Source organism: Kogia breviceps, chromosome 1 (genome assembly GCF_026419965.1).
Source record: "Kogia breviceps isolate mKogBre1 chromosome 1, mKogBre1 haplotype 1, whole genome shotgun sequence".
NCBI lineage: Eukaryota > Metazoa > Chordata > Mammalia > Artiodactyla > Physeteridae > Kogia > Kogia breviceps.
The window spans coordinates 82,472,086-82,494,252 of NC_081310.1; the positions used below are offsets into that span (position 1 = coordinate 82,472,086).

General features: G+C 49.4%; 3 protein-coding genes across 6 annotated transcripts; 2 read left to right on the forward strand and 1 right to left on the reverse strand.

Moving 5' to 3' along the window:
- Nucleotides 1-3,141: 3,141 nt before the first annotated feature.
- Nucleotides 3,142-8,959, forward strand: CA14 (carbonic anhydrase 14). 2 transcript variants are annotated; one of them, XM_059067845.2, is made up of 11 exons: nucleotides 3,142-3,281; nucleotides 5,268-5,288; nucleotides 6,253-6,432; nucleotides 6,944-7,086; nucleotides 7,313-7,408; nucleotides 7,598-7,664; nucleotides 7,866-8,023; nucleotides 8,134-8,254; nucleotides 8,452-8,472; nucleotides 8,594-8,678; nucleotides 8,800-8,959. In XM_059067845.2, exons 1-11 carry the CDS (start codon nucleotides 3,227-3,229, stop codon nucleotides 8,861-8,863), a joined length of 1,011 nt encoding a protein of 336 aa, XP_058923828.1. In that variant the 5' UTR covers nucleotides 3,142-3,226; the 3' UTR covers nucleotides 8,864-8,959. The 2 variants fall into 2 exon arrangements, with proteins under 2 accessions (XP_058923828.1, XP_058923838.1); XM_059067855.2 differs by lacking the exon at nucleotides 5,268-5,288.
- A 637-nt stretch (nucleotides 8,960-9,596) lies between these two features.
- Nucleotides 9,597-13,231, reverse strand: APH1A (aph-1 homolog A, gamma-secretase subunit). The gene is made up of 7 exons (XM_059067825.2): nucleotides 12,881-13,231; nucleotides 12,155-12,325; nucleotides 11,915-11,988; nucleotides 11,557-11,679; nucleotides 11,276-11,403; nucleotides 10,732-10,855; nucleotides 9,597-10,396 (listed from the first exon to the last, which is right to left on the reverse strand). The coding sequence occupies exons 1-7, from the start codon at nucleotides 13,216-13,218 to the stop codon at nucleotides 10,332-10,334; spliced, it is 1,023 nt and encodes a 340-aa protein (XP_058923808.1). The 5' UTR covers nucleotides 13,219-13,231; the 3' UTR covers nucleotides 9,597-10,331.
- A 437-nt stretch (nucleotides 13,232-13,668) lies between these two features.
- On the forward strand, nucleotides 13,669-21,593 carry C1H1orf54 (chromosome 1 C1orf54 homolog). Of its 3 annotated transcripts, none has more exons than XM_067031288.1 (7): nucleotides 13,669-13,768; nucleotides 16,032-16,097; nucleotides 17,291-17,374; nucleotides 17,789-17,847; nucleotides 18,497-18,607; nucleotides 20,726-20,827; nucleotides 21,507-21,593. In XM_067031288.1, the coding sequence occupies exons 2-6, from the start codon at nucleotides 16,052-16,054 to the stop codon at nucleotides 20,822-20,824; spliced, it is 399 nt and encodes a 132-aa protein (XP_066887389.1). In that variant the 5' UTR covers nucleotides 13,669-13,768; nucleotides 16,032-16,051; the 3' UTR covers nucleotides 20,825-20,827; nucleotides 21,507-21,593. The 3 variants fall into 3 exon arrangements, with proteins under 3 accessions (XP_066887389.1, XP_066887434.1, XP_066887489.1); XM_067031333.1 differs by having other exon boundaries at nucleotides 20,729-20,827; XM_067031388.1 differs by lacking the exon at nucleotides 20,726-20,827.
- The last annotated feature ends 574 nt before the right edge of the window (nucleotides 21,594-22,167 follow it).

Below are 22,167 nucleotides of genomic sequence, written 5' to 3' on the forward strand. Positions count from 1 at the left end.
CAGTGGTTAAGAATCAGCCTGCCAATGCAGGGGACACGTGTTCGAGCCCTGGTCCGGGAAGATCCCACATACCGCGGGGCAACTAAGCCTGTGCACCACAATTACTGAGCCTGCGCTCTAGAGCCCGTGAGCCACAACTACTGAAGCCCTCAAGACACAACAACTGAGCCTGCGTGCCACAACTACTGAGGCCCATGGGCCTAGAGCCCGTGCTCTGCAACAAGCCACCGCAATGAGAAGCCCATGCACCGCAACGAAGAGTAGCCCACGCTCGCCGCAGCTAGAGGAAGACCCAATGCAGCCAAAAATAAATAAATAAATGAATGTATTAAAAAGAAAAAAAAAAGGACCTGTTAAGAAAAAACAAACCCTTGGGACTTACCTGGTGGTCCAGTGCTTAAAACTCCAGGCTCCCATGCAGGGGGCCCGGGCTCCATCCCTGGTCAGGGAACTAGATCCCACATGCATGCCACAACAAAGATCCCACGTGCCGCGACTAAGACCCGGCACAGCCAAATAAATAAATAAATAAAACAAGGTAAGAAAAAACAAACCCAAAAGTCATCACACTTGGATACCTTTGACTCTCTGACTGGTTCACATTTCACTGCATTTGGAAGGACAGGAGATGGCGCCAGAAGGCAGCAGAACTTGGTTTTAGTAGAGTTTTAGCCAATCCGAGTGAGCAAAGGGCTAGAGAGGGAGAAAGGAATTAAAACAAAGGCGTCAGAGTTTGAGTAGCAAATGTGGGGGACTTTTTTTTTTTAACATGTAGGGGTCCTCCTGACACTACTCCAAATCAGCCTGGTGACAACAGAAATATCCACAGTAAAGCCAAAGGTAAAAATAAAGGCAACTCCAATAAAAATTTTAAAACATAAATAAATAAAGGCAAGTCCCTGGAGTTTGCCTTCTTTCCCCCTCTCTCCTAGATACCAGGGCCTTTGTCCCTTTGGGAAGCATGAGGGCCTGGAGGGGCTGCTCACTCAGAAGTGGAAAGGTGCTGATTTGGGGCTAAAACATCTTTCTGAAACATTCAGTTGTGTAGGAAAAATCCCAAAGCCCACCAGCAGTGAAACACTTCCCAGAAGGAATCACACGCAAAACATTTTGAACTGAAACTTTAAAAATTAAAAAATTCATAGACAGCCAGGAGGTGGCGCCTGGTAAGACACATTACCTACCTTGGGAGGCTGCATCACAGCCCCAGACACTCCAGAAGAACTCCGTCCTGGCAGAGGTCATTCTGTCCGGGCCTCTTCTTTCCTACCTTACAAAAGGTGTCTCTGCTTTCTTTCTTTTTTTCTGTTCCTCTGTGTTAACTGTCCTGATTCCCAGGAAGTCTAATTTACACTTTAAGCCTTTTCTTCTTCTTAGATGGGACGAGTGGGGCTTTGGGGGAACTTCAAAACATAAAACTTATCTGTAAGGGAAAAGTAATTCGGAGGGTGATGAAAGAATTAAAAAGGAAATGACATCTGCAAAATGGCTTTGCTTTGCAGATCAATCACAGTGGACAGAAAAGCGTGATAGGCTCCTGCCTCTGCAGGGGCTGATGATCTAGCATATGCATTATTCTGTTCACTTGGCTTTTACCCTGCACCCTTATTTAGCTTCCGCTCCCTTTGTTTTGGCTATTTATTGCTACTTGGCAGAAGCAAGGAGAGCAGAAGGTGCCCAAACGGGTGCATCCTTCTGGCTGTGACTCCGGTGAAGGGTATGGAGGAAAAAGAGCTTTCAAAGTCTGGCCTGAAGTTATCTTTGGGTTTCACATTCTGTAATGAGGGATTTAGGATGTACATTCCAATCGGGATTTCCAGTCCCGCGGGGGAACAAGCACCAGCCCACATTCCTGAGACCTGGCAGCCTCTATGCTCCACTCGCCCAGCTCTCTGGTGGCAGGTTTCACTCAGTCCCAAAAGTCCTGCCTCAGCCCTTTGTTGGGCAGGAGGGAAGGCCCTGGGCCCCTCTTCCACTCCAACGGGATCACATGGTCTCTCTCTGCTCCCTCCCCTCTATTTCCCTGGAGCCCGCCTTTTTTCTGACGGTGGTAGTGATTGTTTCTAAGGTCACCCCGTCTCTCCTCCTGCCCTGGCCACTGTGCCAGGGGTCAGTGTCCTCTTTGATGACAAAAGCCGCCCTAGATCTGGGCTCCCTGGGGAGGGAGACGGCTGGGCCTGACAGTTGGAGCCTCTGTCTCTCCATGGTGTGGCTGCAGCCCCGCCCCCCGCTGGGCACACAAATGGGCTTTATTCAGCAAACAAAACCACCCCCCTCCCAGGCCACACAGGCACGTGGACCCAGCCTCACCGTGGGAAGCGGGTGGTGACAGGCGCAGGAGAAAGAGATTGCGCCAAACAAATTCTCTTTGCCTCACTTCTCTTCCTTACTTTCCACAACCCACGTTCTGGTCCTTGACTTCCTCCCCTCCACCGGCACCCTGAGTCTCCCAGGGCCTTCTGGTTTACCTCTCTCCTAACTCTGCACTCTTCCTATTCCAGGGAGCTCACATTCTGCAGGGCATGGGGAACGGGTCCTCCCACCATCTGCTGTACACCATCCAGGGAGTTGCTCCTCCGAGGAGAAGCCAGATAGGGAATTAAGAACACCTGAGGGAGCTGGATGGGACCCCAAAGGACTGGACCCCCAAACCCTCCGTTCCTGCCCCCGCCCATTCCAGGGGACACCCTTCTCAACAGTGTCTGTGTGAATAGCAGAGAAAGGAAGAGCTCACCCCAGCTGGGCTCCTGAGCCAGGGCCAGGGCTCCTGTGAAACCCGCCGCGCTTCGCTCTGAGCAAGGCCATCCTGCATGCTTAATCGGCTATTTAAGGAGCTGTTGGCCAGCAACCCAGACAGTCCCCACTCCCCACGTACACACGTCCAGAGCCACCTTAAAAGCGGGAGGCAATTGTGAAGCAGCTGGCCAGCAACTGGAGTGAAGACTGCAGAGGGAGATAAAAAAGAGAGGGCAGAAAGAGAGGCAGAGAGATTTATCCTGGGGACCCAGAAACTCACGGTACCCCACTGAAAACCAAATCTCCTGGAAGCCCGCGGAGACACAAAGAAAGCAAGAGAAAAAGATAAATACACTCAACTCCAGGAAACTTCTTTTCTCTCTCCCCCACCCCTCCGCCTCTCTCTCTCCCCTCCTCTCTTCCCCCCTCTCCCTGCCCTAGTCCTCTAGTCCCCAAACTCCCAGTACCTTGTGTTCCTTCCAGGGATACCATGTTGTTCTTCACCCTCCTGCTAGAGGTGATTTGGATCCTGGCTGCCAACGGGGGTAGGTACATCTGGATGTCTGTGTGTGTGTCTGTGTGTGCTGATGTACATATGTTGCCATGCATGCTTAATGGAGGAGGAGGAGTGTAAGAGGAAGCCTAGGGCTAGAATAATAGGCTCAGGGATGCAGGGAAAAAGACAGGACTGGGGAGGAGACCACTTTCCTTCTTTTCCCTTTGCCATTTCAGCCTTGCTGTTGGGGGGGATGGGGGCAAACTAGCCTGGGTCAGGATGTGTACACACACTGCAGGAGTCACTTTGCAGGCTACAGATTCTCTCCAGGGCTCTTTCCCCCACTGCCCTGGTCCCAGGCAACCCTCCTGGTCTTCTTTATTCACAGGCTCATCCAATTAGGGAGCCAAAGAGGCCTGGAGTGCAAGGACAGAGGACTGATGGGGTGGGGGGAATACTCCCACGCCTCCTGCCAAACTCACACCCTGATCCCTGACTATGAACCTCATGGCCAAAGTCCCCTCTCGGTTCTATGGGGTGACTAATTTCCCAGTTTTTCCTGAAAGCTGTAGCAATAACAGTCAACACTGTTGGGCCCTTTACAATTTACACAGGACTTTCAGGAACTCCCAGGAGAGGAGGAAGGACTCATGGGGGGAAAAGGCCGAGGTGCTCCAGGAATGTCCCCAGAACCCCTACCCCTCATTTTTGTAATCCCTGTGCCGAGCACAGGGCAGGTGTGTAATTTCAGATTTGTTGGAAGAACAGGATGAGGGAGGTATCTAGAGGGCAGAAGGGGAACGCAAAGAAGATGATGGAGAGGGGCACCCAGCTGAGGAGAGTTGTAAATTGCACCTGAGGAGAAAGGAACAAATTGGGAAAGAAGAGGAAGAGATGTAAAACTGGTGTGTTGAGGATTTGATGGGAGGGGAAGGGCAAGGCTCTCAGCCCGCCCAGAACCAGGGAATTCGAGTTGTTGAAACATCCCACTGAGCTGGTGAGTGAGAGGCTGCCTCCAGCGCCCCCCCCCCCCCCCCGCTCCCTTGCGCTGCTTTTCAGAATTGTCTGAACGAAGGGATGGGCCAGGAGAAGAGCCCAATGATGAGATCAAGGATATCGTAGAAGTCTGAGGGATTTACTTAAGGGAATAAGAGAGAGAGAGAGAGAGAGAGGGAGGAAGTTAGAATTTTTCTCCAAAGTTTCTAGCAATTTGTATAATGCAGAGACAACCTGCAGGAAGGCCTCCCTTTCCCCTTGAAGCAGTTTGGCCCTGGGTGAGAGCTGGACCAGCAGACCCCCGACCTTTTAGCTGGAGACAGGACTGCACGAGAGCCTAGAGTGTGACGCAGCTGGCAGTGCTCTTTTCCACACACAACGCTTCCCTTTCATCCTGTCCCTGCCAGCCTGGTGGCCTGTGCCCACCCACCACCCTCAACATGGAGCGGACCCTGCCCAATTCCCACCTTCCCCAGCCATCTGGGAATCTAGGGAGCAGAGGTTCCTGGTGATGGGAAAAGTTTCCTTTAGAGTTCCTGGGACCAGAGGAGGAACTTAAATGTTAATTTACAGCTCAGTGCCTTCTTTCGTGCAATGCTTCCAAGCAAAGAAATAATGGCCCTCTCCCCTCAGCAGCACTGCCTGCCCACGCTCAACTTCTTGCCCCTCTCTTTGTTCCAGTCCCTTTTCTCCAAACCCTACACCATCGTCACCTCAGCCCCATCTTCTAAGGGTTAGATTGGCTTGGCAGAGGCTGTAGAAAAGTGAGGGTTGGGTATTTTACACATTTGGATCCAGGTTAATTTTGGTCTCCTGGCTTCACCTCTTTTCATTTCTCCTCCCCCTTTACTCAGCGAGCACAGGCACAGCCTGGCCCGTGAGCTTAAACAGGCCCCCCCTCGACCTTTCCACCGAGGTGTCCAGTTTCAGGGCTTCCTTTGGGAAGTGCTAGAGTAGAGGGAGGAGAAAGGGGGGCAGGGTGGAGGAGGGCCCTGCCCCAGGCTATGCTGGCTGTAACTCAAATTACTCTGCCTTGCAGGTCAACACTGGACATATGACGGTGAGAGCAGAACCCAAGGCCTACCAACACCCTTTCCCCACTGGGACCTCTTCACCTGGCAGGAAGATTTAGCCACGTGGGTGGGGAGGTTTCCTCCAGTTTCTCACCCTAGCTCCTCCCTTCCCCGCCTCCCCATGCCCCAGCTTTCACACATATGATTCCTAGACCCTGTTCTAACAATCAAATCCCACACACCCTGATTCAGCAGAAAAGCCAGTTATGTCCTCAGTCAATCTGTGCGGGAGTGAGGGAGCTGGAGTGGAAAGGGAACTGGGTGGGGAAAGGCGCCATAAGCTTAGCTGCCAATTCTCCTCCTGGCTCTCTTTCTATCCTGATGGATCCTACCCCCACCTGAATCGGGAATTGGGACAGAGCTTGAGGTCAGGGGTGAGGAAGAGGCCGGCAGGACAGTTTGTGACCCTGGCAGAGGTGGAACCCGATTCCTTTGCGTTTCTGCTTAATAACTTAAACCAAATTCCAGAGCCAATGCAAGGTCCAGTGCGAAAGCAAGAAGTGAACGATGGAAAGTCAGCAGATCTGAATCTGAAGGCCACCTGATAGGGGGGTCCCAAGGAGACTCTACCTCTCTAGGATCATTTCATTTCCCCAGTTTTCCTGCTCCTACTCAAATCCTACCTTTCTGGGTATGCGGGCTTTCTATCCATCCCCTCTTCCTCTCATGTAGCTTTCTTGTCTTCCAACAAGAGGACAAGTAAGTAAAAGCGACTGCTCCCCGTTCAGCAGGAGAGCTGGGGAATCGTCACTGCCTCTGCGTAGGTGAAGGGACTGCAGCAGCAAGTCCAGCAGGGACTCCTTGCTCACCCAGCCCCGCACAACTGGGGGCTTCCTCTGGGGTGGAGAGAAGTGCATGTCTGCCTCCACACGGGTACAGCTTGGTGAAGGGTTGCTGAAGGGTGGTTAGGGGCTGGAGGACAGGACAAATGCCTGTGGTAACCCCCACCAGGTCCACATGGTCAAGACCACTGGCCAGCCTCTTACCCTGAGTGTGGAAGCAACGCCCAGTCCCCCATCAACATTCAGACAGACAGTGTGACTTTTGACCCTGAGTTGCTACCTCTGCAGCCCCATGGATATGAACAGCCTGGCACCGAGCCTTTGGACCTGCACAATAATGGCCACACAGGTAAAAAGACCAGGCCTCCAAGGAGATATAAGCTCCAGTTCCAATCTTAGGAGCCAGAGGACAAGAAGCATTCTCCTAACTTCTAAATTCTCAGAAGGTTTCATCTATAAATTTGGGGACATGAGAATGGGGATCAGGCTCCTGTAGCCAAAGGTGGGAACTGAATGTGTACGATCAAGCTCTGTGGGTGGGTAAGCATCATAGCATTGACTTGATCTTTACTAGAAAAGCAGTGGCTAGGACTTCCAGCCAGTGGTCCAGTGGTTAAAACTCTGAGCTCCCACTGCAGGGGGCACAGGTTTGATCCCTGGTCGGGGAACTAAGATCCCACATGCCGCACGCGGGGTGTGGCCAGAAAGAAAAAAGAAAAGCAGTGGCCTATGGGAAGAAGTGGGTGCTGTGCAGGGAGACAGAAAAGGCTGGCCAAATCTCCCAAAAGTGGTGGCAACCCAGGGGTGGGAACGTATCCACATTCGTCCACCAACTCTAACTTGCTCCCTTTCCCTCACAGTGCAACTCTCTCTGCCCCCTACCCTGTATCTGGAAGGACTCCCCCGAAAATATGTAGCTGCCCAGCTCCACCTGCATTGGGGTCAGAAAGGATCCCCGGGGGGGTCAGAGCACCAGATCAATGGCGAAGGCACAGCTGCAGAGGTACCAGGGAGCAAAGCCCGGATTAGGACACAGTGGTAGGCACTGTCGGTGCCGGGGGAAAGGAAGGATCTGGAAACTGGGAAAAGTCATACTTGGGGGAGAAGGGCAAGCTCTGTGGGACAGATTTAGGACATGCTAGAGGTGGTGGTGGTGGCTAGGATAAAAGCTTTGGGGAGGGGGTAGTGGAGAAACATTAAATGATTCAATTCCCTCTCCCCTCCCTCAGCTCCACATCGTACATTATGATTCTGATTCCTACAAAAGCTTAAGTGAGGCTGCTCAGAGGCCTCAGGGCCTGGCTGTGTTGGGCATCCTCGTTGAGGTCAGTGGCCCCCTCCTTGGTCTCTCTCCACTTCCTCTGCATCCCTCAGTCCTATTTTGCCCATGTCTGTTGCTGGTCGCCCTCCCAAGACAAGTCAGCAACCCATTCTGACCATTTATCCTATACACAAATGTCTTACTCCAAACATGGACTCATCCCTAACTCTCTTGCCCTTTCCTCCCCATACAGGTGGGTGAGACTAAGAATCCAGCTTATGAACACATTCTGAGTCACTTGCATGAAATCAGGCATAAAGGTGAGCCCTAAAAATCTATCTTAAGACAAAGTAACATTGATTAGGCTTCAGGGAAATTTCTCAAAAAGGCCTGAGAGGCCTGGAACGAGGCAGTGAGTTGGGGCTGGAGGTGGGTAGGGTGTTCGCTTCTAGGAGCCCTGTCTAGCTAGGTAAGCGAGGGTGCAGTGAGACAGAAATGAATCCTAGTCTGTTCTTGCCCAGATCAGAAGACCTCGGTGCCTCCCTTCAACCTGAGAGAGTTGTTCCCCCCACTGCTGGCACAGTTCTTCCGTTACAACGGCTCGCTCACCACTCCGCCCTGCTACCAGAGTGTGCTCTGGACAGTCTTCAGTCGAAGGGCCCAGATTTCAATGGGACAGGTGAGTGGTGGAGAGCTGAGACAGCAAAGACATAGCTGTAACCTCAAACCCTTTCCCACTCCCGAGAGCGAGTGCCACTTGTCCTTTAATCCCATTCTTCTACTTCTCAGCTGGAAAAGCTTCAAGAGACACTGTTCTCCACGGAAGAGGAGCCCTCTAAGCCCCTGGTACAGAACTACCGAGCCCCCCAGCCTCTCAATCAGCGAACGGTCTTTGCTTCATTCATCCAAGGTAACCGTACAGGGCTCGGAAAAGGAGACGGGAAACTGGGGGACCCCTGGGAAGGAAAAGGCGGCTAACGGGGGAAGGGATTTCCAGGACTTGCTTGGACTGGGAACCACGCCCCAACCCCGAGTACTGGCACAGTGTGCTACTCCCAACTAGGGTAGGGATCTAGTCTCACTGACCCAAGTTTTCTTCCCTTACAGTGGGATCCTTGTATACCACAGGTAAGACAGGCCTACCCATGTAACGAGGGGTGGAGTGCGGGGTAGGGTTCTCCTCAGTTAGGGAAAAGCTCAATATCTATGTTAGTCTTAGGCTGACACCTTCCATCTTTCTCTCTCCCAGGTGAAATGCTGAGTCTGGGAGTGGGAATCCTGGTTGGCTGTCTCTGCCTTCTGCTGGCTGTTTATTTCATTGCTAGAAAGATTCGGTGAGGTCCTATTCTCCATTCCTCCATCCTTTCTTTGGCGTTGAAAAGCATTCGCCTGCTCCACCTCTAATCTGTTTCACCTAGGACATCAGTCATTTCCATGAACCATTCTCCCTTTCAGGAAGAAGAGACTAGGAAACCGGAAAAGTGTGGTCTTCACCTCAGCACGAGCCACCGAGGCATAGACTCCTTTCTGGTCACCACAGATGCCTTCCCCTCGCCTATCAGGGAGCTTCTAAAGTGGGGTGCAGGGAGTGGCCGGAAAATACTGTAGGAGTGGGCTGATATCCCTCCTTCCTCCAGACAGCCCCTACACAGAGGTATGGACAGGCTCTCATTCAAGGACGAACAACAGAACCTTCAGCCTCTCAAAACATGTAGATCAGGACAGCCCTATGTTGACAATGCAGAGGGTAAACTGTTTTTAGTTGTAGGCGGAGCTGGGGATGTGCCTCAAAGTCCCCCACCCCCTCATCTTTATATCCCTGTCCCTAGATATAGTACAAGATCTCCCCTTAGGAAAAAGGGTTGCTGCTGTTATGCTTTTTTCCCTCAATATATTAGGAAATTAAATTTGCCGACCCCACCTCTGGCCTTACTTTGGGGGCTCTTGAGAATGGGAGAGTTCCTTAATGCCTCGATGGCAGAGGTGGGCAAAGGGTACGGAAAAGGAAGAATGGGTGAATAACTCCTTTCACCCCAATCTTGGAGAAGGGGAGATCCACTGCTGGAAAATGCTTAACCCAGAGCTTCTGACATGTTAGACCCCCAGCCCAGATTTCTGCCCTTGTATCAAAGCTATGCTTGGAGTGAACCAGAGGTTGCCAGGTTAGGAGGGAGGTTGGAAAAGAGACATGAGAGGGCAGAAACCTCAATTAACATGTTATTCCCTCCTTTTAAAGCCAAGTTCCCCCACAATTATAAAGTCCTTTTTATTAGTCAAAATCACAATCACCTTGATTAAAAGGATGGGATATGCCATCCTCAGCAGAAAATGATACAGTTTATAGAAAACCTCCCCGCCCCCCGACACCCCCCAATTAAAAACTAGAAAAAAATCTGCCCTCCTTCCCTGTGATGTCATGGTAGGCTGACTCCCCCAGTGGCACTGCGGCTCTGGAGTGGGCCAGCTCCCCGCAGCACCCTCCAGTTCACCTTGGGGAGAGGAGGGATGCTGGTGGTCAAGGAGGTTGAAACATTAGTTCCAGTAATACCAGTTCCCAAACATGCACTTCCTTCCTTTCCCCCAAAGCCTGGGACCAAGGGGAAAGCTGGACAGATATAAGCCCAGCCATAAGGAGCAATTTGAGGAGGGAAAATATAGTCCAAGGAGGTTAGGAGAAGAATTCCAACATACTTCCTCCCTCCTCCCGCTTCAAAAAAAAAAAAGGCAATTTGGGGGTCTTTATCACACCAGAAATGGTTCCCCTCAGACCTGAGAAAGAGACTAAGATATCCAGTCTGGGGAGGGGGTACTGGGAAACTCAGAGCTCGTCTACCCTTGAACCTCCAATTGACTTCATCTCCACAGCAAGGGCTAAACTAGGTCCCTTTTCTTGGCAACCTGCACTGTCCAGAACAGGAGATGGAGAAATACAGGGCGAGGAGATCAGGAGGGCACCCCAGGCCCAGGGGTCCCCCCCCAAGGTTCCCTCAGTCCTCGGGTGGGATGCGCAGGGCAGAATACACCATCACCCGACTGTCCTCCTGCCGTCGGCCTGCAGAGGGGAATGGGGGTGAGTCTTGGGCAGGGTGAGAGCAGAGCACTGACACATGGGGAGTCCTGGACAAGGGGGGGGTCCCCAGATGGTGGGGATAAGTGCAGATTCAAACCCACCAGTCACTGACTGGCTGAACCCAGACTGCTCCTGGTAAAGCCTAGAGACTAAAGGTCATGAGTGGACAAAGCAAACCCCTGAAGGTGGTGGAATAGACCGACGAGGAGACCGAGAATGATGGGCAGTGGACCCGGGCTGGGGCTGGGCTCAGTCATGGGCAAGTGGGCAGGCAGGTGGGATCTGTCAGGCGATCAGTCCAGGTAGTCAGTCCTTACACGAGAGACTGCGCTGGATACTTCGGAAGGACCCTCCAGCTGTGATGAAGGCCCAGAGCCCCATGGAAACAGTGACTGCATAGATGGGCAGCAGGCTGGCCTCGTACCAGGGGTTCAGGAATGTCTGGGGATGGGGGGAAGAGTAGAAAAGAGGTTAGATTCTTCCTCTCATCCCCATATTCTCTTTGTGCCTTTGACCCAAATCTCCCCCAGATATCTCACTTGAATCTCCCAGGCCTTCAGAACACCGATATCTTGTGGTTAAGGGCACTTGTGATGTTTCAGCCCCCTCAGAGGTATCTGTCACTCCTGCTCACCTCAGGCCATCTGCATTAGTTTGACTAATCCATTCAAACTCCTCCCTAGAGCATCCCCAGAGCAGGTTATACAATTGATGCTGAGGTGAGAGACGTCTAAAGACTTACCTTTCTGCCTCCTCCCAAGATAAGTTTTTAAATGTTAAGAAGTGAGAATATATTTCCCCTCCATCCCATTCACCATTAAGTTCTTTTCTCTCTAACTCAGGGCCCTGTCCCCAACTCACCAGTCCCGATGTCAGTAGGTGACTCCCAACCACCAGGCCCAAAGCCCAGTACCGTCTCCTCTCACAGGCATCAAAGAACACAACTCCCCAAAAGGTATGGAGCAGGATAATGGCTGCTGTCAGAAAGGCTGCAGGGAGGGAGATGGGGATGAGATACTTCCCTCATCTTCTCCCAGCCTCCTGAGATGTTGAGCCAAAGAAGTCTCCCAGGGAAGGCCAATAAATCAAATCAGGGTCAGGGATGAATGGGGCATGGAGGCAAGAAAGAAAGTGGATCTTACCTGAAGTCAAGAAGTAATAGGGTGAGTCTCCATGGATCCCAACCACACCTGGCCCAAGTGCATCGGCCAAAATATTGATAACAGAGAAGACACCACTGATGATACCGAAGGAAAGACCAGAAACTGGGGGGAGGGAGGGTTTCATCAATGTCAAAGATCACTATAGCCTTATTACCAGTGATCCCTCCCCATTCCCAGTCACAGTTCCCCCACACCTACTCTCCCTCCAGACCACCTCTCTTTGGAAGTCAGGTATGAAGAAAAACAAGAAGACGCTTAGGACATGTGGATGTTTAGAGACTTCCCTGGGAGAGAGGAGTGTCCAACTCCCTCCTTCAGTCCCTCTCCCTTGGCTCACCATAGGCCATCTGGCGGATGGAGATGGGTGATCTTCCGTCCTCACTCAGCGATGCTAACCCCTCATCTGCCTTCCTGGGGTGGGGTGGGTGGGATAGGGGAAACATGAGGGAGAGTAAGAATCGCCTTCCCCTCTGATATCTTCCCTTAGTACCTCCTCGTCCAAACCACCACCCAGGGCTGCCCCACTTATAGTTCAGTCCTCTGCCCTTCTCCCCTCCAGGCCACCCTATCTTCTTACTTAAGCAGCTTGTAGTAGGCAAAGCGGAACACCTCCTGTAGAAGGACAGAGACTGCAGCACCAAAAATCAGGAGGCCATACTGGAGTCGGGCATCTGACCGGTCGGTCACATGGACCAAGATGAACCAGACCACAGAGGCCAAGAGCAGGGAGACCAGCCAGAAAAATGCCCTGAGGAAAGACAAAGGCAATCAGACAAGCAAGGGCAGGGGGCATCCAGTGAAATCAAAGAGGGGAACCAACCAAGGCTGCAGCATAAAAAGTGGAAGTTAGACTTCCGGATTGTCCAGGGAGACAGGGAGGAGATAGGATAGGTGTCTCCACCAAGGGAGTTTGTAGGGATCTGAACGCAGGGAAAGGATAAGAAATCTGATTAAAGAGTCTTCAGAATGATGAGAGCCAGAGTGTTGGAGGACAAGAGGGTAAGGTATCCATTCCTGGATACTCCCTTAGGGCCGGCCGAGGTCAGCACAGCCCCCTTCCAAGTCTTCGCCTTGGGCCTCCTCGGACGTCGCAGGAGTACAGGAGGAATCTGTGCGATCTCTGGAAGGCGGAAACCAACTGCGGGAAAGGGCGAATCACCCAGATCCCTGACTCGACCCTCTCCAATCTTCATCTCGGACTTGTCTCCCCCTCTCAGGCTCCCAGGCTCGCCCCAGTTCCTCCAGCCCCTTTCGGATCTCTCTCTTCGGCGTCCTCCCGCGTCTCCCCAACCCCTTAACTCACCCGGCGACCAAGATGATGACGCGAAGCGGGTCTCCTGCCACAGTGATCAAGAAAAGCGCAAAGGCCGGGCCGAAAGCGACGAAAGTGCATCCGAAAAACACTGCGGCCCCCATGGCTGGGCAGCTGGGGGCGAGGTGGGGGCCCGGCCAAGAGAAGCGAAGGGATGAAGCACGCCAGCCAGGGAGTCCGCGTGGGGTGGCGACGCGACCCCGTGAGGGGCGCGGTGCAATGTCACCCCGGACCCCCGGGAAGGCGGGGACACAGAAACCCCAGATACAGGTCGGCGCGACTTCCTCTACGGAAGCCGAGGAGGGGACAAACCCCTGCCGCGGCCCCATGACCACCTCCCATCTAATCCCCACCCCCTGGAGGCCAATGGAGAACCCTCGGGGGCGGAGCTGCGGAGGCGGGGGCGTGGCTTCACGACGTGCTGGGAGTTGTAGTCCTGCCCTCCTCCTGGACCTCGGCCCTGGGAGTGGCTCCAGACGGTTAAACCAGTGGGCAGGGCCCGAGCCCAGGTTCCTGGGTTCGGTTCGACCTTGGTCGCTGTTCCCTTTCGTTATTTTATGGGGCAGGGTGGTAGCAATCCTACGCTTCTTGAAGAGCTGCAGAGGGGGGAAGATCCTGTTGGAACCTAAAGGACAAATACAAAGAAAGCACAGGATAGAGGGTGCAGGGAGATAGGGACGGGTATTGTTCTTACTTGAATGAGAGGAAATGAGCTAGAGCTACTGCCTAAGAGATGAAGGATACACTTAAAAGTAGGAGCTCTTTGAACAGGCTAGTATAGGAAGCATGCAATACAGTGTATCGCTAATGAAACCTTCATCCGTAATGACAAGAGAATCAGAGGGAAGTAAAAGGAGCCTGGAGAGCAATGTCAGGAAGGTTAGAGGGGATTTTGAGTTAAAATCGGGAGCTAAAGTTGTTTGTAAAAAGCAATTCGAGCTATGGAGTTGGAAAATGACACCCCCCACCCCCACCCCGCCAAGTTACTCAGTTCTTTTTATGTCATACTTCCTCCATTTATTTCCTGAAAATGAACCTCAGTGGTGTCTTTTCCTCAGGCTGGGGGAAGGGAAGGCACAGGGGATGCATATTAGAGCAAAAGAAAGTTAAAGTATGATAAGAGGGTATTGTATCCTCATCTGGATGCAGGTGGGGTTAGTCCTTAGGGAGGATGTTTAGGAAAAAGAGTACCAGGATGGGAAAGTGAGGGAAACTGGAATATTGTTCTTGAGAGAGTAATCAAAGTACCCCCAAAAACTATAGAAATTCTTCAGAGAGAACCAGGCTTACTTTCCTTCCTGGAAATGATTTATGGCAATGCATAGATGTACATCCACATAAGAGTTTTACATTTTTTTCCAGGAAATTCTGGAAAGGAGCTGAAGGAATAGATTATGTAGATGTACGTGAGAAGTCACCATGCAAATCCTCCCCCAATAAGGTTAAGAGGGTGGGAACATCCTGGCCAGTGCTCAAGACTCTTGTCTTGCTTCTGAGCATAGCAAGCCAGAAGAGATAGGGATAAGACAACTCTTCTCATCTCTCCTTTGAGCTGTTACCACGGCATATGCTGACTTAAGAACGGGAATCAGGGCTTCCCTGGTGGCGCAGTGGTTGAGAATCCGCCTGCCGATGCAGGAGACACGGGTTCGTGCCCTGGTCCGGGAAGATCCCACATGCCGCGGAGCAACTAAGCCCGTGAGCCATGGCCGCTAGGCCTGCGCGTCCGGAGCCTGTGCTCCGCAACGGGAGAGGCCACAGCAGTGAGAGGCCCGCATACCGCAAAAAAAAAAAGAACGGGAATCAAACCTATCTTGTTCATTGGTAGTTCCACAGAGACTTGCATAGTGTCTGACTCATAGTAGATGTTGAATGGATGTTTATTAACTCCCTTAAAAAAAAGATACCTGCATTCTTTTCTTATTCCCTTGCCTCTGAACCCTGAATTGCCTATCAGACTAGGCCTAGCACACTGTGCCTAGCACATATGTTATGTTTGATGTTTCTAAATTGAATTGAATGAAAATGGGAAATATAAAAGCAGAGAGAAGGATAAGATGAACTCCACCCCTGTAGGCTAGAATGAAGGGAACATACCAAGTGACTGAGAGTGGGAGAAAGGGTGTCGCATATACAGCAGGGAAAGAGACTACCTGCTTCCTCCCTTTTCCCATCCTGTGTGCAGAAAGTTGAGAAAGAGGTGAGGTGAGATCAGTACTTAGCAGAGAGGAAGTAACTAGTCTTGACTGAAAGTTGTTTTTTTTTTTTTTTTTAAATCAGAAGCAATGCAGCAGGTGCTTGGAGAGTCAGACAATGATGTTGGTATTGTTCCCATACTTCATAGTCCGAGACACGCAGAGAAGGGAGGCTATTTTCAGTCTAGAAAAAATGCTTATCCCTTCCTCAGAATATTTTGACTGTGAAGAAAGAGATTGTGAAGAAGCCTCAGAGAGAAGGGCAGCTCTGGATAGTGATAGTAAGTTAGGGACAGCGAGAGGGAGGGTGAGTTTTTGTGAGGGCTGGGAACAAGGAAGGAAAGTAGGGGAGAGGGGAAACTCCTTGGTAGGCTGAGGTTTTTGTTGTTTTTTGGTTTGGGATTTTTGGGGGGGTTTCCATTTTTTTTTTTTTTTGCTGTACGCGGGCCTCTCTCACTGTTGTGGTCTCTCCCGTTGCGGAGCACAGACTCCGGACGCACAGGCTCAGCGGCCATGGCTCACGGGCCCAGCCGCTCCAAGGCATGTGGGATCTTCCCAGAACGGGGCACAAACCCGTGTCCCCTGCATTGGCAGGCGGACTCTCAACCACTGCGCCACCAGGGAAGCCCTTTTGGGGTTTTTTTGTGGGTTTGTTTGTTTGTTTTGTTTTTCTGGAAGTGGCAGCAGGAGGCCTGAATGGATCTAGTCTAGAGCCAGAGGGTCTCAATGAACATGTTTCCATCAAAGTTCACTTTGCCTCTCTTGATCTGGGCAGCTGTGGCTGAGGACCGCACTGGTAGTAACCGATGGCCCAGTCAGTCAGCAAGTGGGCGGGGAATTCCCCCCCTGGGAGAAGGATTGCTGCAGCTCCTTCCCTGCTTTGGAGGAGGGCAGAAGGCGGGGTAAGTTTGGTGGGAAACGCTGTAATTTCCTTTTTTACTTTCAAGGCACTAGTGCAGAATCCAGAATGGATGTCCTCTTCGTAGCCATCCTTGCTGTGCCACTCATCCTGGGTAAGTACACGTCTCTCCCTGAGCTTTTGAGCCAGGTCTTCTACCATAAATGGGGTGGGAGAAAAGAAAATGAGGAGAGCGTGGGAGGTGCAGTTCAATAAGGAGTGATAACACTTTCTCAACTGTGTTAGATGTCAGGGGCAGAGGGGGAACCTGGAAATTAGGACCAGGAAAAGGGGAGGAGAGCATAGTCCTGTCAAAGAAGAGACAGCTGACAGGGATGGAGCCCCAGCCATGGGGAGGTCCTAACAATAGTGAACTCAGCCCGCCATCACCACAGAGTTGAACAAGATGAGAAGGACTAAAGTGTGAGTGGAGAGAGGTGGACTCTTTGAAGGTGGGGCAGCCTGAAACTAGCAAGGGAAGCCAGGGTATCTTCTTTCCCAGCAAGTTGGAGAAAAACTTTGTATTAGTAAAGACACAGAAGGGGTGGCCTTTAGGATAGTGAGTACTGTCTGCCTTCAGGGACAAGGTCCCCAAAGTAGCTTGGCTCCTTCCCTCCTTTGTTCCCAGTCTGCCAGGTGCTCTCATTGTTTCCTTTTCCTCCAGACTCTGTGTCATTTCTTGGGGTTAAGAGAGAGCATTCAAGGAGCTTAGGGAAATATTTAGCAGGAGGCCTAGAATTCCTGACTCAATCAAGTCCAAGCCACATATTTTTAATCCTGGAAAGGAAGAAAAACTAATGCAGATGGATCACTTAGTCCAGCTGACTCATTTTAAGAAAGCAAATGTTGACTGGCTTGTTCAGAGATATTCTACTAGTTAGCATTGAAACTGGAACGAAAGTCCAAGTCCAAGAGGCTGTGTGTGTGTGTGTTAGTTGTGGGAGACACTGATAAGAGAACATCTCTCACAAATACAGTAGGTCTAGAGCATATTGAGGAGTGGATTTGGAGGTCTTAATTTCTGGTGCGCTCTGCTTCCTACCTTTTTAAGGCTTAGTTTGGGTTACAGTATGTGAAGGGACCCGTTTTCTCTTCTGGGAGTTCCCAGATTGAAAGGGCACAGTGTAACAGGTCTCATCAGAGTTATGGAGCCCAGAAGACTGAGAAAGGTTTAGAGGTACAGAGGCAGGGAGATAGTAGAGGGGAGGCAGAAGGAAAGGAAACTGATAGAGCTGAGGTCAATGTCAGGGTCCTTCTATTGCTAAGGAGTTCCAGATGCCCCCTGACCTCTAGTCCTTGTCCCCCTAGGACAAGAATATGAGGATGAAGAAGGACTGGAAGAGGATGACTATTATCAGGTGGTCTATTATTACACAGTCACCCCCAACTATGGTGAGTATGTATAAGGTTCTGACCCTTCACAGAATGGAGAGAGGTTTGGGAGATGCTCAGTTCTTACACTTTGACTTTTCCTTTACAATGGTATAACTAGGTCAGAGAGAAATGTGGCTATGAGCAAAGACTATCAAGCTCATGATGTTATGTCTCAAACTAATGATTTTCAATCCTTTAGAAATTGGTTGAAACAACTTGAAATTTTTCAAATTTGTACATGATTTTAGACACCAGATTGAAAATATAAATGCATATACATTCACAAACATTTTAACATCAAAAGTTCATTAGAATTATACCAGTAAATTTTACAACTTGAGCAAATTGAAGTATTCGGAACAATTTCTTCCTCTTCTCATTTCCAGATCTAGTGCTACCTTTGTTACTACTGATTTTTTTTCTCCTCCCCAGATGACTTTGGTGCTAACTTCACTGTTGATTACTCTATGTTTGAGTCAGAGAACAGGCTGGTGAGTGATATCTACATGACCTTCTAGGAGGATCAGGATAGGTAACAGTTAAAAAGAAACTGGGCATTGTTGAAATGTAAATGATAAACAGGAATAAAAATTAGTTAGGTGAAGTGAAACTAGGTAGTGAGCCCAAAACAAATTTGTTAACCAAAGCTGGGGATGAAGCCAGAATGCAGTAGGTTTGCTAAGACACTGAAAGGGAGGAACAATCCTTGAGTCAAGGGAAATGGTGAATGGGATGGGTACATACTCCATGCAAACATGAAGTAGGGAGGATCCCTGAGTTTCAGTCTTGGGGGATGGGGAGGGGGGAGAAGAGGTGGTGAAGGAGAAAAGAACTCTAAGTAGAAAATCTGGGGCTTCCCTGGTGGCGCAGTGGTTGAGAGTCCGCCTGCCGATGCAGGGAACACGGGTTCGTTCCCCGGTCCAGGAAGATCCCACATGCCGCGGAGCGGCTGGGCCCGTGTGCCATGGCCGCTGAGCCTGCACGTCCGGAGCCTGTGCTCCGCAACGGGAGAGGCCACAACAGTGAGAGGCCCGCGTACCGCAAAAAAAAAAAAAAAAAAAAAAACTAATTAATAGAAAATCTATGAGGATGTTGGATGAAGGCAGTGATAACTCTATTTCCTAATCCTACTGAGGGCAGAACAAGTTGGATAAGGAGGTAATGGAAGCAGTAGAGACTACCGTTAGTCGTGAAACAGACCCTGCAGACCATCAGAAGCCTGTAACAGAGAAACCAGTGACAATGGAACCAGTGAGTGGATTGGGGATAAGGGGGCGGGGGGAGGGAGACAGACAACCCTTACCCTGGATAGATCGCAGGGCTGGTGACATGGAGCAGAGGGAGGCTTTGGTGGATGGGGGAACCAAGTAACTAGTACTATAATGCAGGTGTTCATCTCAGCTTGGCCATCACTTCTTTCACTGAGATTTCATACTAACCCTGTATACAGAACACTGGGAAGATTTGGTGCAGTTAAATTTCAGTTGAATAGTATTTAATGTGTAAGTAACCTGTGCCTAAAGCTGCTGATGATGCTGATGATGCTGAAAAAGAGATCTGTGATGTTGTTATTGTCCTCAAAGTATTCATAAAACTCAAGTTTACACTTATGAAACATTTAAAACAAAATGAAAAGATTTGTAACAATGTTAAATTGCGTATACATTTGACAGCATGTGACAAACAAGTGCTTTAGGCTGTGGAAGGAGAGAGATTAGCACAGGCTGAAGTTGTCTGGAAGACTTTTAGGAGGTAATTGTGCTTGAAATACACTTTGAAGAATAGGTGAGCTTTTGATTGGCAGGAAGTTATGAAAGGATGAAAGCAATTAGGGGGGAAAATACTTATTCCAAGAGTGAAAGAGCTGCATAGACAAGGGGGCTAGAACAAGCAGGGTATGTTTAGTGGATGGAGTATGACTGAAGGAGAGGGTATATGGAAAGGAACAGTGGGAAATTAAGAAATAAAATGAACAATGCTCCAAATATTTGCTTGGTAATCTCACATATGGGAAGATAGGGCCAAATTACAAAGTCTGAAGTATCAGGGTAAGTTTCAGACTTATAAGCAATAGGGAGCCTAGTTAAGTTCTTCAGTGTGGTAAACACACAATGAAAGTGGTATTTTTGAAAAATGATTTATCTGGTTGTATGAAGGATGCAGTGGAGTGGAAAGAGACTCATGAGATCTGCATCATTCCAGAAACAAACCATTAAATCTGGACTAGGGAAGTGGCATTTTGAATGGAGAGGAGAAAAATAAGAAACATTTTGAAGAAAATGCCTTGCTCCAGTGATAATTTCATATGGGCAATAAATGAGGAGAGAGTTAAAATAACTTAAAAGTTTTAAACACGGGTATCTGGGAAAATGGTTGACCAAAATGGGAACTGTGGGAGATCAGAGTGATTTAGAAGTGAAGTTATAAATTTGGTATTGGCCAAGCTGAATTTATAGTGACAACCCTATGAGGGTGTCGTAAAGGTAGCTGAATTAAGTCAGTGCTACAGTTCTAAGTACAAAGTCACAGTTACAAAAGTAGATGAGCTCATTAGAGCCAGTACACACAGAAGACCAAAAGGACAATGACTGTGCCGGTAGTTAGTAGAAGAGGAATCAACAAAGGGTATGGAGACGAGCTGATTGGAGAGGTAGGCAGATAGCCAAATTTGTATTATAAAGTCTAGAAGAGAAAGCTTAGTACAATCAATCAAAAGCTACCAAGAGGCCAAGGAGAAGGAGGTGATTGATAATCACAGAGAAAGCAGTTTTAATTGAGTGGATGTAGCAAAAGCTAGATTTTGTGGCGTTAGAGCGGGAATACATTGTGAGGAAGTGGAGGGAGAGGATAGACTAACCATCTGAGAAATCTGGTAATGCAAAAAGAGAAGCAACAGCTAGAAAGGGCAACAGGATCAAAGTGCAGTCTGAATATAGTTGAACACAGATGGGAAGAATGAGTAGAAATGGAAAGCTGTTGCTTGACAAGGACAGATAAATATTTTAAAGTGTATAGTAGGCTCCCTTTAGATTGTAAACTCCGTGAGGACAGAACCACTGTCTTAATTATATTTATGTTCCCCCTATGGCACCTAGCAGTGACTAGCATAGTGTCATGCACATAGCTTAAAAAACAAAACAAAGCACATCTCATTGAATTGAGTCAGGTCTCCCTGGTATGGTCAGGAATGGCTGAAAGGCACAGAGGAAAGGACTTCTTATAGTGATGGGGAGGAGGGCTGGATCTTTCTCTAAGCTCAGAGGAAAGAAGACAGAGGTTGGTGAAAAGAGATGGTTATCATTCCAGAGTGGGAGGTGGGTAGTAGGAAGGGTGACACTAGCCTACTATGAGGGGCTGTCTGTATTTTAGCAGAGTCCAGATCTGAACAATGCTGTATCCAGTCTGCAGAGTCCTGGCGCACTCCTCCTGTCCTGGGCCCTCGTTCAGGGGGGGATGTATTTCATGTAGAAGGTGAGAGTGCAGCCACCGGCCTTGGGGGAGTCTGTGAAGCAATTTTACCAGTATCTCTGGCTAGTGTTTCCAGCCTGGTCAATTCTCTCTCAGCTGCTTAAAGAGGGATCACATATCGAAAAATTTACCTAACTTTAAGGAGGTTTAGGAGATGTTGAGGCAAAGGCCTTTGTCCTAAGAGTCATTACTTTTTCTGAACTGGGAGGATTTCAGGACCTCCTAGAGCAGAAGCAGGTGGCATGGAGAAGAAACTTCTCCAGGTTTCCAGTCTGCCTCGAGGAATCAAAGCTTGTTCCAGCCTGGCCTGGTTTAAGGCTCTTCAGGTGCTAGAGGGCAAAATGGGAGGGGCCCTACAACCTGGCAGAGTCCAGAGGCAGAAGTGGAGTGGTTCCCTAATGCAGGGGAGAGATGGTGGAAAGGGGGAAGGAAGAGAAACCTGTATTATAGGGAAGGAATTTAAGTTGGTAATCTAAATAACTATGGGCATGAGGGGTTTAGCAGAAGGAAGGGTGAAGACGGGAGGGGGACACATCTAATGGATGTCACTGGGAAATCTAGGTAAAAATAAGAAATCTGGGGGGTTTCCATAGAGGGGGGAGGGGCTTCCTGAGTCCCCTGACCCCTGTTTTTTTGTTTTTCCCTTTCTTCGTTGTTTTTTTTTTTGTGTTTTTTTTTTTAGGAGAGGGAAGGCTGCTACGACTCATTGGATGGTGATTTGGGAAGAGGAGAGTGGACGATTAAATAAATAAATGAAGTAATCTGGTTACTCTCTACTCCTTTATGAGGGTCAGTTCTAAAGCTGTAACACTGAAGAGAGCACCAGGATATAGGTGTGGGAAGGGTAGGTTAGAGAGTTAGGTGACAGAAGAGTTACAGGGAATTATTAGGGCTGTGAAAAAATAAACCCTGAAATTTTGTGAAGAATGGAGAAAAACACCCACAAACAACAGGTTTATTCACAGCCTATAATTCCCTCTAATTCTACTGTTTTGCTTTATCATATATGGTGTTGAGACAGTATGTTTGGAGAAAGAAGGTTGAAGTGGAACCCTTTTTTCCTTTTTATAAAATAAGCACATTGTTAAACATACGTAAAATATCAAAAACTACTTAGAATATATTTTTAAAATTCACATCCTCCTCCCCTTATCTCCCCCCTCTAGCCCCTAACTATGTGCCTTTTCAGTTAGTAATTAAGGCATTCGGGAACAAACTGTTTTTTTCTTTTCATAAATTTATTTATTTATTTTTGGCTGCTTTGGGTCTTTGTTGCTGCAGGCTTTCTCTAGTTGCGGCGAGCGGGGGCTATTCTTGGTTGCGGTGCGCGGGCTTCTCATAGC

Bases quoted from the DNA above. Each gene is read 5' to 3' on its own strand.
- APH1A (XM_059067825.2), bottom strand. From the start codon at position 13,218: ATGGGGCCGCGGCAGGGGTTTGTCCCCTCCTCGGCTTCCGTAGAGGAA. The intron at 11,680-11,914 runs GTGAGCCAAGGG...CCCTCCCCCCAG, and splicing joins CATCCGCCAGATGGCCTATG to TTTCTGGTCTTTCCTTCGGT. The intron at 10,856-11,275 runs GTGAGTTGGGGA...CCCCATCCCCAG, and splicing joins ACCTACTGACATCGGGACTG to ACATTCCTGAACCCCTGGTA.
- CA14 (XM_059067845.2), top strand. From the start codon at position 3,227: ATGTTGTTCTTCACCCTCCTGCTAGAGGTGATTTGGATCCTGGCTGCC. The intron at 8,024-8,133 runs GTGAGTGGTGGA...TCTACTTCTCAG, and splicing joins CCCAGATTTCAATGGGACAG to CTGGAAAAGCTTCAAGAGAC. The intron at 8,679-8,799 runs GTGAGGTCCTAT...TCTCCCTTTCAG, and splicing joins TTCATTGCTAGAAAGATTCG to GAAGAAGAGACTAGGAAACC.
- C1H1orf54 (XM_067031288.1), top strand. From the start codon at position 16,052: ATGGATGTCCTCTTCGTAGCCATCCTTGCTGTGCCACTCATCCTGG. The intron at 16,098-17,290 runs GTAAGTACACGT...TTGTCCCCCTAG, and splicing joins TGCTGTGCCACTCATCCTGG to GACAAGAATATGAGGATGAA. The intron at 18,608-20,725 runs GTGAGTGGATTG...TCTGTATTTTAG, and splicing joins AACCAGTGACAATGGAACCA to CAGAGTCCAGATCTGAACAA.